This window comes from Physella acuta, unplaced genomic scaffold (assembly GCF_028476545.2).
Source record: "Physella acuta isolate Inbredline_101_S28 unplaced genomic scaffold, ASM2847654v3 ptg000097l, whole genome shotgun sequence".
NCBI classification, from domain to species: domain Eukaryota; kingdom Metazoa; phylum Mollusca; class Gastropoda; family Physidae; genus Physella; species Physella acuta.
Window position 1 is genome coordinate 125,121 of NW_026731617.1, and position 16,835 is coordinate 141,955.

General features: G+C 36.0%; 1 protein-coding gene across 1 annotated transcript; it reads left to right on the forward strand.

The window, feature by feature from the left end:
• Positions 1-15,367: 15,367 nt before the first annotated feature.
• Positions 15,368-16,571, forward strand: LOC131930106 (uncharacterized). The gene is made up of 2 exons (XM_059286476.1): positions 15,368-16,180; positions 16,563-16,571. Exons 1-2 carry the CDS (start codon positions 15,368-15,370, stop codon positions 16,569-16,571), a joined length of 822 nt encoding a protein of 273 aa, XP_059142459.1.
• The last annotated feature ends 264 nt before the right edge of the window (positions 16,572-16,835 follow it).

Here is a 16,835-nt window from a genome sequence, read left to right on the forward strand (position 1 = left end):
TCATGCATCTCCGCCATTGTAAATCAATTAAATACATCAGTTTAAAATTTATTTGTATAGTGAAGACAACGTGTGATCATTCATGTTGGGAGAGCCTTTTCGCATGGGAGAGCCGTTTGTGTACATTATATGTGAGAGACGTGTGCACAATAGTGTATGGGAAATCTGATGTGTACATATTATTATACTAGATGTTTTCACTTGTCTTGGATTTTAAAAAATCGTGTTTAGTGTTATAATGTGCATTGGTTAAAACACTTTGAAGATATTCCCAGGATTATATTCAGTTAAGTATTTTTAATTTAAATAAATAACTTTTCATAAAAAAAAGCATTTGAAAAAAAAAGCATTTGAACATATTATTTTCTCTACTCTATAGGTCTAAATCTTGTTTGAAAGTACATTGCATTTTGTAATGTATTCGTGTTTTAGTTTTTAGCAGCATTAGACAGATAGACATATAGATTGATGGACGAATCGACTTATAGACAGGCAGATAGAAAGATGAACGAATCGAAGGAAAGACAGAAAGTAAGACGGATAGACAGACGGATTTATCAAAGGATAGAAAAACAGATAAAAAGTAGACAGACAGAAAAACAGATTGACAAATCGAAGGATTGACAAACATATAGAAAGATGGACGAAACGAAGGATGTACAGACCGATAAACAGAAAGATAGACAGATAAAAATATAGAAAGGTTGAAAGATAAACAAGAAAACTGAATGATAGACTAATAGACGAATAGAAAGATAGATGGGTTAACGGATAGACAGATATTGAGACAGACAGATGGACATATACACAGATACAGAGATACACAGATCTATAGGTAGATAGCCATATAGATGGATAGACGGATAAACGGATAGACGGATAGACGGATAGACGGATAGACGGATAGACGGATAGACGGATAGACAGATAGACGGATAGACGGATAGACGGATAGACGGATGGACGGATGGACGGATGGACGGATAGAGGGATAGACGGATAGACGGATAGACGGATAGACGGATAGACGGATAGACGGATAGACGGATAGACGGATAGACGGATAGACGGATAGACGGATAGACGGATAGACGGATAGACGGATAGACGGATAGACGGATAGACGGATAAACGGATAGACGGCTAGACGGCTAGACGGATAGACGGATAGACGGATAGACGGATAGACAAATTGACAGATAGACAGATAGACAGATAGACAGTTAGACAGATAGACAGATAGACAGATAGACAGAGAGACAGATAGACAGATAGACAGTTAGACCGTTAGACAGATCGGCAGATAGGCAGATAGGAAGATAGACAGATAGGCAGATAGACAGAGAGACAGATAGACAGATAGACAGTTAGACAGTTAAACAGATCGGCAGATCGGCAGATAGGCAGATAGGAAGATAGACAGATAGACAGATAGACAGATAGATAGATAGACAGATAGACAGATAGACAGATAGACAGATAGACAGATAGACAGATAGACAGATAGACAGATAGACAGATAGACAGATAGACAGATAGACAGATAGACAGATAGACAGATAGACAGATAGACAGATAGACAGATAGACAGATAGACAGATAGACAGATAGACAGATAGACAGATAGACAGATAGACAGATAGACAGATAGACAGATAGACAGATAGACAGATAGACAGATAGACAGATAGACAGATAGACAGATAGACAGATAGACAGATAGACAGATAGACAGATAGACAGATAGACAGATAGACAGATAGACAGATAGACAGATTGACGGATAGACGGATAGACGGATAGACGGATAGACGGATAGACGGATAGACGGATAGACGGATAGACAGATAGACAGATAGACAGATAGACAGATAGACAGATAGACAGATAGACAGATAGACAGATAGACAGATAGACAGATAGACATATAGACAGATAGACAGAGAGACAGATAGACAGATAGACATTTAGACAGTTAGACAGATCGGCAGATCGGCAGATAGGCAGATAGGAAGATAGGCAGATGGACACATAGACAGATACACAGATAGACAGATAGACAGATAGACAGATAGACAGATAGACAGATAGACAGATAGACAGATAGACAGATAGACAGATAGACAGATAGACAGATAGACAGATAGACAGATAGACAGATAGACAGATAGACATATAGACAGATAGACAGATAGACAGATAGACAGATAGACAGAGAGACAGATAGACAGATAGACAGATAGACAGAGAGACAGATAGACAGATAGACAGTTAGACAGTTAGACAGATCGGCAGATAGGCAGATAGGAAGATAGACAGATAGGCAGATGGACAAATAGACAGATAGACTGATAGACCGATAGACAGATAGACAGATAGACAGATAGACAGATAGACAGATAGACAGATAGACAGATAGACAGATAGACAGATAGACAGATAGACAGATAGACAGATAGACAGATAGACAGATAGACAGATAGACAGATAGACAGATAGACGGATAGACGGATAGACGGATAGACAGATAGACAGATAGACAGATAGACAGATAGACAGATTGACGGATAGACGGATAGACGGATAGACGGATAGACGGATAGACGGATAGACGGATAGACGGATAGACGGATAGACGGATAGACGGATAGACGGATAGACGGATAGACGGATAGACGGATAGACGGATAGACGGATAGACGGATAGACGGATAGACGGATAGACGGATAGACAGATAGACAGATAGACAGATAGACAGATAGACAGATAGACAGATAGACAGATAAACAGATAGACAGATAGACAGATAGACAGATAGACAGATAGACAGATAGACAGATAGACAGATAGACATATAGACAGATAGACAGAGAGACAGATAGACAGATAGACATTTAGACAGTTAGACAGATCGGCAGATCGGCAGATAGGCAGATAGGAAGATAGGCAGATGGACACATAGACAGATACACAGATAGACAGATAGACAGATAGACAGATAGACAGATAGACAGATAGACAGATAGACAGATAGACAGATAGACAGATAGACAGATAGACAGATAGACAGATAGACAGATAGACAGATAGACAGATAGACAGATAGACAGATAGACAGATAGACAGATAGACAGAGAGACAGATAGACAGATAGACAGATAGACAGAGAGACAGATAGACAGATAGACAGTTAGACAGTTAGACAGATCGGCAGATAGGCAGATAGGAAGATAGACAGATAGGCAGATGGACAAATAGACAGATAGACTGATAGACCGATAGACAGATAGACAGATAGACAGATAGACAGATAGACAGATAGACAGATAGACAGATAGACAGATAGACAGATAGACAGATAGACAGATAGACAGATAGACAGATAGACAGATAGACAGATAGACAGATAGACAGATAGACGGATAGACAGATAGACAGATAGACAGATAGACAGATAGACAGATTGACGGATAGACGGATAGACGGATAGACGGATAGACGGATAGACGGATAGACGGATAGACGGATAGACGGATAGACGGATAGACGGATAGACGGATAGACGGATAGACGGATAGACGGATAGACGGATAGACGGATAGACGGATAGACGGATAGACGGATAGACGGATAGACGGATAGACGGATAGACGGATAGACAGATAGACAGATAGACAGATAGACAGATAGACAGATAGACAGATAGACAGATAGACAGATAGACAGATAGACAGATAGACAGATAGACAGATAGACAGATAGACAGATAGACAGATAGACAGATAGACAGATTGACGGATAGACGGATAGACGGATAGACGGATAGACGGATAGACGGATAGACGGATAGACGGATAGACGGATAGACGGATAGACGGATAGACGGATAGACAGATAGACAGATAGACAGATAGACAGATAGACAGATAGACAGATAGACAGATAGACAGATAGACAGATAGACAGATAGACAGATAGACAGAGAGACAGATAGACAGATAGACAGATAGACAGATAGACAGATAGACAGATAGACAGATAGACAGATAGACAGATAGACAGATAGACAGATAGACAGATAGACAGATAGACAGAGAGACAGATAGACAGATAGACATTTAGACAGTTAGACAGATCGGCAGATAGGCAGATAGGAAGATAGACAGATAGGCAGATAGACAGAGAGACAGATAGACAGATAGACAGTTAGACAGTTAAACAGATCGGCAGATCGGCAGATAGGCAGATAGGAAGATAGACAGATAGACAGATAGACAGATAGACAGATAGACAGATAGTCAGATAGACAGATAGACAGATAGACAGATAGACAGATAGACAGATAGACAGATAGACAGATAGACAGATAGACAGATAGACAGATAGACAGATAGACAGATAGACAGATAGACAGATAGACAGATAGACAGATAGACAGATAGACAGATAGACAGATAGACAGATAGACAGATAGACAGATAGACAGATAGACAGATAGACAGATAGACAGATAGACAGATAGACAGATAGACAGATAGACAGATAGACAGATAGACAGATAGACAGATAGACAGATAGACGGATTGATGGATAGACGGATAGACGGATAGACGGATAGACGGATAGACGGATAGACGGATAGACGGATAGACGGATAGACAGATAGACAGATAGACAGATAGACAGATAGACAGATAGACAGATAGACAGATAGACAGATAGACAGATAGACAGATAGACAGATAGACAGATAGACAGATAGACAGATAGACAGATAGACAGATAGACATATAGACAGATAGACAGAGAGACAGATAGACAGATAGACATTTAGACAGTTAGACAGATCGGCAGATCGGCAGATAGGCAGATAGGAAGATAGGCAGATGGACAAATAGACAGATAGACAGATAGACAGATAGACAGATAGACAGATAGACAGATAGACAGATAGACAGATAGACAGATAGACAGATAGACAGATAGACAGATAGACAGATAGACAGATAGACAGATAGACAGAGAGACAGATAGACAGATAGACAGATAGACATAGAGACAGATAGACAGATAGACAGTTAGACAGTTAGACAGATCGGCAGATAGGCAGATAGGAAGATAGACAGATAGGCAGATGGACAAATAGACAGATAGACTGATAGACCGATAGACAGATAGACAGATAGACAGATAGACAGATAGACAGATAGACAGATAGACAGATAGACAGATAGACAGATAGACAGATAGACAGATAGACAGATAGACAGATAGACAGATAGACAGATAGACAGATAGACAGATAGACAGATAGACAGATAGACAGATAGACAGATAGACGGATAGACAGATAGACAGATAGACAGATAGACAGATAGACAGATTGACGGATAGACGGATAGACGGATAGACGGATAGACGGATAGACGGATAGACGGATAGACGGATAGACGGATAGACGGATAGACGGATAGACGGATAGACGGATAGACGGATAGACGGATAGACGGATAGACGGATAGACGGATAGACGGATAGACGGATAGACGGATAGACGGATAGACGGATAGACAGATAGACAGATAGACAGATAGACAGATAGACAGATAGACAGATAGACAGATAGACAGATAGACAGATAGACAGATAGACAGATAGACAGATAGACAGATAGACAGATAGACAGATAGACAGATAGACAGATAGACAGATAGACAGATTGACGGATAGACGGATAGACGGATAGACGGATAGACGGATAGACGGATAGACGGATAGACGGATAGACGGATAGACGGATAGACGGATAGACGGATAGACGGATAGACAGATAGACAGATAGACAGATAGACAGATAGACAGATAGACAGATAGACAGATAGACAGATAGACAGATAGACAGATAGACAGATAGACAGAGAGACAGATAGACAGATAGACAGATAGACAGATAGACAGATAGACAGATAGACAGATAGACAGATAGACAGATAGACAGATAGACAGATAGACAGATAGACAGATAGACAGATAGACAGAGAGACAGATAGACAGATAGACATTTAGACAGTTAGACAGATCGGCAGATAGGCAGATAGGAAGATAGACAGATAGGCAGATAGACAGAGAGACAGATAGACAGATAGACAGTTAGACAGTTAAACAGATCGGCAGATCGGCAGATAGGCAGATAGGAAGATAGACAGATAGACAGATAGACAGATAGACAGATAGACAGATAGACAGATAGACAGATAGACAGATAGACAGATAGACAGATAGACAGATAGACAGATAGACAGATAGACAGATAGACAGATAGACAGATAGACAGATAGACAGATAGACAGATAGACAGATAGACAGATAGACAGATAGACAGATAGACAGATAGACAGATAGACAGATAGACAGATAGACAGATAGACAGATAGACAGATAGACAGATAGACAGATAGACAGATAGACAGATAGACAGATAGACAGATAGACAGATAGACAGATAGACAGATAGACAGATAGACAGATAGACGGATTGATGGATAGACGGATAGACGGATAGACGGATAGACGGATAGACGGATAGACAGATAGACAGATAGACAGATAGACAGATAGACAGATAGACAGATAGACAGATAGACAGATAGACAGATAGACAGATAGACAGATAGACAGATAGACAGATAGACAGATAGACAGATAGACAGATAGACAGATAGACAGATAGACAGATAGACAGATAGACAGATAGACAGATAGACAGATAGACATATAGACAGATAGACAGAGAGACAGATAGACAGATAGACATTTAGACAGTTAGACAGATCGGCAGATCGGCAGATAGGCAGATAGGAAGATAGGCAGATGGACAAATAGACAGATAGACAGATAGACAGATAGACAGATAGACAGATAGACAGATAGACAGATAGACAGATAGACAGATAGACAGATAGACAGATAGACAGATAGACAGATAGACAGATAGACAGATAGACGGATAGACAGATAGACAGATAGACAGATAGACAGATAGACAGATAGACAGATAGACAGATAGACAGATAGACAGATAGACAGATAGACAGATAGACAGATAGACAGATAGACAGATAGACAGAGAGACAGATAGACAGATAGACAGATAGACATAGAGACAGATAGACAGATAGACAGTTAGACAGTTAGACAGATCGGCAGATAGGCAGATAGGAAGATAGACAGATAGGCAGATGGACAAATAGACAGATAGACTGATAGACCGATAGACAGATAGACAGATAGACAGATAGACAGATAGACAGATAGACAGATAGACAGATAGACAGATAGACAGATAGACAGATAGACAGATAGACAGATAGACAGATAGACAGATAGACAAATAGACAGATAGACAGATAGACAGATAGACAGATAGACAGATAGACAGATAGACAGATAGACAGATAGACAGATAGACAGATAGACAGATAGACAGATAGACAGATAGACAGATAGACAGATAGACAGATAGACAGATAGACAGATAGACAGATAGACAGATAGACAGATAGACAGATAGACAGATAGACAGATAGACAGATAGACAGATAGACAGATAGACAGATAGACAGATAGACAGATAGACAGATAGACAGATAGACAGATAGACAGATAGACAGATAGACAGATAGACAGATAGACAGATAGACAGATAGACAGATAGACAGATAGACAGATAGACAGATAGACAGATAGACAGATAGACAGATAGACAGATAGACAGATAGACAGATAGACAGATAGACAGATAGACAGATAGACAGATAGACAGATAGACAGATAGACAGATAGACAGATAGACAGATAGACAGATAGACAGATAGACAGATAGACAGATAGACGGATAGACGGATAGACGGATAGACAGACAGAAAGAAAAGCGGATAGAGATATGGATAGAGAGATAAACAACTGAATAGATAGGCTGATAGTAAGAGAGACAGAGAGACAGATAGACGGATAGGCAGATGGACCGATAATCAGATATACAGATACACAGATAAACAGATACACAGATACACAGATACACAGATATATAGATCTATAGCTAGCTGGACATGTAGACGGATAGACGGGTAGACAGATAGAGAATTAGACGGACGGATAGACGGATAGACGGATAAACAGACTAATAGATAAAAATGTAGCTATTAGACGGATGGACGGAGTTATTTTATATAACATTGACGGGTGGCCATATAGATATATGGAGATCTAAACAAAGATTTGTAAATAAAGAAACATACAGATTTAACAATCGATAAATTAAACTAACTATATTTTAATCCATGTTTATGCATAGGCCACACGCATTATTTTATGCATAATACTGATTTTTACCTACAAAAGTATCAATAACATTGAGAGTACAAAAAAAGCTATTGAAAGAAAAATCTCTGTATGTTTCTAATCAATATCTAGATCTACACATACATAAGGTTATTGAATTGTAAGTGTTTGTTTATTATATTGTAACATTAGATTTGAAATGTTGTCCGTCTTCAGCCCTTTTTGCTATTACATAAATAACTATTGGATAATGTAAACCAATAAACCTAAATGAATGTTGTCAATTTAATTTAATTTTGACTGACATGTTTTCAAGAAATTATATAGTAGTTCTATATCATATACATGTGTTGGTCATTCACGAGTATGTGATGTCATATTTTAAAGGTAAATAGGAGGAATTTATTAGCATAATATAAATAACTTAGACAACACAAGTAAGAATATAACCTAAAACAAACAACGATTAACATATTGAAAAATAATATATTCAGATCACAAGAGTTTATTCACGATGTTTTTGTAGACACGAAAATTAATTTTAATTCAAAACACCATACCAGAAGCATAAGCATCATAGTATTAAGAAAAATATTTAGTTAGATCACTAAGTTATACTGCAACCATTATAAACTTAAAACAAATTCCTACCTAACTAAACCGATGAAAAAGTATGTACTGCACTTGCTAGTTCCAATGTTGTGTTTAATAAATGCGGTGATTTTCCTTTACTGCAATTTCTTATTATAAGATAGCTGTTATGATTGATAAGTGGCATCATTCTTATTATTATAAACAGATCCGTGAAATCATCCTTCAAACAAAATGTATGCGGGGAAAATCTACACACATGGCAGCATTGAGTTTAAGGGTTGGTTGTATTACTTTTTTGTTGTAAATATTTTTCGGATTGAAGTTTCTAAAAATCATAAATTTTTTTTAACATGGTTGTGAATAAGTCGGCCTGCAGTTTATGTAGGGCTCGGCGCGACACGAACAAGAAAACAGGAAGCATTCAAAATGAAGAAAATATACAGATAAACATACACACATACACACACTTACACACACACACACACATATATATATATATATATATATATATATATATATATATATATATATATATATATATATATATATATATATATATATATATATATATATATATATATATATATATATATATGTATATATACATACATATATATACTGTGCTTATTTTTTATTCAATACTAGCATATAACAATACATCATAAAGAATACAGTTAGTTCCTATTCTATAACAAAATGTATCCCAATTACAATAAAGAAAAGTTGACTAGTAGGAGCATTTTTAGAAACACAAGTAAAAACAGAACATCAACAACCAGCTAACATAACACGGAAGTCAGACGTACCATTAACATTGGCCTTTAATAAACCTTTCTCTAGACAAAACTGGCAGTGATGAAGGCATGAGACGATAACCATTCACCAAATATAAGCGAAGAATGAGTGAAAAACATTTACTCATTGATTCCCATTTAATAGAATAGATTTTAGCGCGATTTCCATACTGACAATTGCGATTATTAACTCGTCAAGGATGGATGTGTGTCCGATGTGTGTCCGCAGCTTTAAGTCGTATCTCGTCCTCAACGAAGCAATATCGAGGACTAGTTCCAAAGCTAATATGTTAAGCAAGTTCCGAGGATGATTGTAGGCCAAAAATATTCCCGGAATTCCTTCCTGGATTTCCCGGAAAAGCCAAAAAACCTCGAAAAAAATGCAGTTTTTGGCCCATATCTCGGCAAGCAGACCACTTAGCGACTTGAAACATTTACCAATCGATTCCTGCCATAATTTAGAACAATATTGCCGAAGAAAGTTTTCAAAAATATCCTTTCGTTCGGTCGCAAAAAAATTAATTAAGTAAATTGCGCTTAAATTGTCACTAGACTTTTTATTAACTTGTTTAAACAGTGGACAACGACGCTGAAGGTAGTTACTAGCTGATAAACGTAGGAGAAAATATTAGAAGATTCCAGAAATATACGCTAAAAAAGTGTCCTTTAAAAACATCATAGAAAACTCTCTTAGACATATATTATCCTAAAAATATATCTAAAAAATATCTTTAAAAAATAGCCTAAAATTATAATAGAAAGATAACGAAAAAATATATCACAGAAATATATAAAATTATAAATATATCCTAGAAAATGATCCTCTAAATGAATGCTATAAAATATTGTTATAAAATCTTGAAATCTATATCTATTTAATATATATGAAGCAATGTATGAGTCTGTCTGTCTCTCTTTTATGCATTACTACACCTTTTATCAGATCGCCTAGAAACTTTGGGAAGTTGTTGAGAATATATCTGGGAAGGTTTCTGCGAATAAAAATTGTTCAAATTGGCAGGGGGTGGCGCCCCTGCAGCGCGCGATTTTTTTCTCTACATACAGTATATAAAAACGAAAGTCGATTGCGGTTTGACACCGTTCATCCGATTGCCATGAAACTTTTGGTTTTTTGCGATTTTCGTCAATAAACGATTTGGCGCCCTGAGTTCCAGAGCGGGTATGTTAGCACTTGGTATCCTTTAATCGTGCTTCCTGTATATCGGGTAGGGGGTACTACTATGTTCATGTTTACAACTTCAACATGCGAAAGAGCCGGCGCCCCTTAGATTGCACGTCCCGAAGCGCCCTAGGCACCCCTTCGAGCACTATGTCTCCTACGTTCGTTTTTCAAAAAAAAAAGCCATACACTAAAGACACGATGGGCAAAAATAATAGTTGACCATATCGAATCAGGCGCGTCCCCCCCGGCGCCCCTGTAGGATTTGATTTGGCGCCTTGGGCTTTCCCCCTAAACGCAATGGCCTCGCGTTCGTTCTAAACAGTGCGATAGTCAATGGATAAAATGGAGCGTTACAGTTTCTCACTAAATTGAATCAGGCGTGTCCGCCGGTACCCTGGTAGTTTGTGATTTTGCTGCGAAGAAAAATTTCAGTTTCCGCCCCCGAAGGCTCACATGGGCCGCTGAGAGCCCTGTAATAATTTTTTTTATTTTGAATAATCAGATAAATTAACCAAGGTTAGATTATTAACTAGGTTGTTTTCTTTCGTCCATAAAAAAAATCCAAACGATCCCAAAGCATACATTTCTCGAAATAATGAAAAAAAAAAAAGTTTCGGAGGGCAGCTTGAATCTTAAAATAAAAGTCACATTTCTAAAAGTAACTTTGTAACGCGAGGACATCTTTCAGTAACGTTTCGTCACTTTGCGAATGATGCAATTTGCATTTATTTCTAGAAGATCAAATCAGAAATTGAGATTGAGCATCTAATAATACACCATTAGCAACGCTAACTAATTACATCAGTCACACTGATGTTTATAACACGTCAAATAATTGTTTACGTGTTAAACAAGAAAACATCATGTTCATTTGTTTAACTTTAGGGAATGACGCAATCTGCATCATTGTTTCTGGATGCTATTTGGCGCTCCAGTGAGAATTATGGCGCATATGTTATTAAGTAGCCAGTTTACGTACGCGGCGCATATGCGGTAGTGTTATCGGAGGCTCCCGAGAGCGCCCCTCTACGTCCCTTACACATGGGCGGTCACCAAGTGTGTTCTACCTCATTATTTCGGTGAGTGATTAATTTACACTCAAGGTTTTCATGATGTAGTGTAGGTAAACCCGTGTCGCGATATTTAGTATCCAAGCGCATGCATTGTTTACATTTATATAACTCAGTTTTAGAAAACAAGGTCACGCGTATAAGAACATAGGATTGGCAAACCATTGATGAAACCCTTCTTATATATTTCGTAAGACTTTCTTCTATCCCCCGCGGCAACATGGGTACGCTAGTTATATATATATATATATATATATATATATATATATATATATATATATATATATATATATATATATATATATATATATATATATATATATCTTTAGAGAAATTTCAGAAAAAAATTCAAGAAAAATATTTAAAAAAAAAATTAAGATCAGTCTTTTAAATGCATACATGTTCAAGGATAAAATATTAATTCAACATAAAAAAATCAACCTTGTTTAGAATTAAAAGTTTTTGGTGAATTATATATTTTACAGCGACGTAGGCTCATATGATTAATATTAACCAATAATTAAATTAGAAAAAAATATGTCTAAGTTTGCTACATTTGATGATTAAAAAAAGAAAGACACGTCTAAAATATGTCTCTAAAGATAGTCGAATACGATATAGATGTCTAAAATTTGTGAATATTTGGAGCCTTACAATGTTTACACGTAACACATTTAGTAATGCTAGTCTCGTATGATCACTGCAGCAACACCAATTTAATTTGTGGGGCTAATTTTTAAAAATTAAACCAGCAATATATATATTAACATTTGTATTTTACTGCGAATGAATTTCGAGCTATTTTTAAAAGTTTTGTTCAAACTACTATTGTTATTGGAGAATGAAATAATCTATGAAAATTTAAAAATACGAAAAGCTATTAAAAATGAAAACGGCTGGTAAATCTTGTCTTCATTGTGAGATAGATGACAAAATTAACTGAGGCGCTCAACTGATAAAGTATGGACGTTATGATACAAAGCATGAAATCTACTTGGCTTGGGGTGCTATAGCTTGCGTACATCTCTTGCAGAAGTTTGGAGGGGACCAGAATTACGACAAAAACCACGCAGACGGTGACGAACATTCGAACTACTTTCAGATCTTTCATTTTCTTCGATACAAACGAAGTTTTATTTTTCGAAGATTTCCGTATTAAAATACAAAGCTTAAATACAATTAATCCGGTGCTTACAACGATGATAGCAAAAGGGACTGATGTTGTAATTATAAAACGGTTTAAGTTAAAATAACTTGACATTGAAGTAAAACTTTGAAACTCATCCGTTTGATCTAAATGAAAAATAAATTTACTTAAATAAATAGACGTATAGCTGTTTTCAAACAAACATGCGAAGGCTGAATATAATAAAACAGAGAGCACCAATATCTTGATCCGGGTTACAGTAATAAATTTGGAAAAACTCAACGGTAGACAGAGAACAATACATCTCTCTACTGCTATCAAAGCCACTTGGTGAAAACTTGCCAGGATTGCAAATCTGTTTAGTACAATCATAATGTTCAAGTATTCAATTCTTATACTAGCAGTTAACGAGTAGAAATGGTGAGCACAGATCACAAGAAAGTTGTACTGTATTCCTGTGACAGAAAACAGTAAGTGAGTCACAGCCAGTGACGCTATGACAATGTTAGTGGAGTCAGAGAGTCCCTGACGCATCACATCTGCTATCGTCAAGCTGTTTCCCAAGATGCCAAAGATGCTGAGCAGGTAGATCAGGACGATGTTTAGGTAATGAAACCCTGTCTGGTACTTTGAGAAACTTACAAGGGATTCTGGAAACTTCTGAGCCCCTGTCATATTCAAACGTCTGTTTTGGACCAAAAAATTCGCAAGTTTCTCCATTACTGAATAAAATGAGATAACTCTTGAAAAAAATGTTAAAGAATAATATAGTTTTTCACCACAGGCATATATTTTAATATGAAAATAAAAACACGCTTCTTCTCCTAACATATGTGGTCTACAAGTCAAGCAGAAATTGAAACTATCTTTATACTCTTTAACCAAAATTAGACAATAATCATATATATCTAATATGTGTAATTGTTAAAGAATCATCAACATTAAAATGAATAGTTTTTTTAACTATTTTTTGTAAACATACTTTTCTAATGTTAAATAATGAAATGTTGTTTAAAATTCTTGACTTTTTTATAAAACAAAATCATTCATTTGTGTTTTTAAAATATAAAATAAATGTGCTGTTTCTATTTAATTAGCAATATAAATACTTACGACAAACGTTTTTTTTTTTAGGAATATTCATATTTCGTTTAAGGGTATTACGAAGTTTGAATTATTTAATACTTCAAAGCAAACTTTCTTCAAACAATCTCACAATAAAATTGTATCATCTGGTTAATGGATTTTTTACAATGAGTCATCGTTCAAAATATCTGCGGCGAAGAAGGGTCATCACGACTAACCATAAAAATAAAAAAAATCGTAAAATTCATACATCTTTTTCTACAATGTTAATAATTAAAAACTCTAATGTCGTGTAAACGACTTATGTTGATATAAAAGCCATTTTTTTTACAGTTTCAAAGGCACTTTGGAGAAATAAAAGAATACGATAAAACAAATTTTAGGAAATATAAACGATAACAATAATAGTCTGTTGACACTTTCTTTATTCTCGATGACACTTAAGAGACGAGACAAAGCTTGAACTATAGAATCAAATGTTATTTCTATTTTATACTTTTCTTTTTCAACTCTCTCATAAAGTCATTGTAAAAATTTTGTTAATGGAAGCATAAGAAAATTGTTAAAACGTTTATGAAGGTTTTTTTTTACATTTGTCATTCTTGATAACATTAATTTACCGTCTACTCGAAAACTATTTATCGTTGAACAGATTCTTTGTTCTCTGTCTTTTTGTGTTCGCCTGGCCGTTATAAAAACACAATACAAAATACTTTTATGTAAAGAAGAGTTAAAACAAAAACAAAAATCACATATTACTAAAACATTTGGTAAGGAAAGTAACACTTATTGTATCCCGCTATATATACATATATATATATATATATATATATATATATATAGATATATATATATATATATATATATATATATATATATATATATATATATATACGATCTGGCTTAAACATTAACCTATTAATTATATTAAATACACTTCAAGATTATATTTGAAGTTTTAAAATTTTCGTTTTATTTACATGTATTGTTATTGCTTATAAGACTTACTTCAAAACAAAATAATTGTCATGTAGGTACTTCCAATACTACTATTTTAAAACTGTTCCATTGAATAAGGAGCTAATCAACTCCTCGAACTTCAAAATTAAACTCTGCATTACTCACGACGCTTGTTTCTGCGTTCGTTGAAAGATGGAATTATTGGCTATTATTAAACAGGCCAAGGAGAAATTAAATCTACATGGGTTCAAGCCAATAGTCAACTTTTCAGGAGAGAGCAGCGAAAATCTACAGACTGAAACACCATTCGTTAACTGTTACCCTGTTGTCATAGCATTCTACGTCTTCTGCGGTTTCGGCGTGTTTGGAAATTGTGTGACAGTTTTCATTGTGTGCCGGCACGGCCTCAACACGACAACCAACATCCTTCTATGTTCTCTTTCTGTGTCAGACTTAACTTTTTCAATCTGCAACATCGTCAAATACTACAACGTGAAATACGCAGAGACTCTCAACATGGAGACGATATTACAAAGCAAGTCATCCGGTTATATGTTACATTTGATTTATGATCTGAGCTTATCTTTTAGCTACCACATTGTGGCTTTGATTTCTATTGAGAGACTGTTAGCTGTTTCTTTACCCTTCTCTGTCTCCAAATTCAGCACTCCACATCGTATCAAATGTGTCCTCATTTTGTTATTTCTCTACGTGGTTGCCGTTGGCACCTCAGAGAACAACATCACATATTACTTCCTAAACAAAATATTCTCTAACAACGATTTAACGATGTCAGGATTGACAGGCGCCGTGCGGACTCGTATTGTCTTCATCGTGTACAGGCTGACCTTTGTGTCCACTGTTCCACTGACCACAGTGTTCCTGTGTACGTCACTCACCATCATCAAGTTGGTGATGACGTCAAGGAAAATGAAAAACTTGAATAACAACAACCGGACTGGACATACGACCAAAAACATGAGGGTTATCAAGATGTTGGTGATGGTGTGTGTTGTGTTTATCGTGCTCGTCTCGCCTGTCACCGTCCTACACACGGTGTTTAACATCACGCTAGAGCCAGTTAAGGACGGAACGTTCGTCTGTTACGTACTTCACCAAATGGCCGCATCGGTTAATTTTATTATTTACGTCAAAATGAGTTCTAAGTTTTCTAACGCTTTTAATATTCATCTTTGCCGTAAATGTAAGCCATTGTAGATATAACTTTTGATTGTTAAATATTGAATCTTTATAGGAAATATTTATAAAAAAACGTTATGTGATTTGGCGAACCTCAAATTTGTTGTAAAACTATTGGTTAAAAGACATTGACATTATCACTACGTTAACTTTTTCTTGTGTTGTACTTTAAACTTGATTTTCCCAGAAACAGTAAACTCCATTGTCCGATTGTTGCCACTTTGGTGAACTTCTTCTTTTTCGTTCTTAATGTATTTAGATCGCTATAAACCTAAACGAATTTTTGTGAGATGAAAAGATGTCACGGTTAATAAAATTATCATTTAATTTTCTCTCTCCAGTCACCAGACTAAGCCTCTGGTAACTTGTTATGGTTTGTATAAGTGCATTTTTTAAGTTATTTCTCACATTTAAATTTAGTAACCCATACATACGAAGTTGACTAACTGATTCTTTATTT

Bases quoted from the DNA above. Each gene is read 5' to 3' on its own strand.
- LOC131930106 (XM_059286476.1), top strand. From the start codon at position 15,368: ATGGAATTATTGGCTATTATTAAACAGGCCAAGGAGAAATTAAATCTA.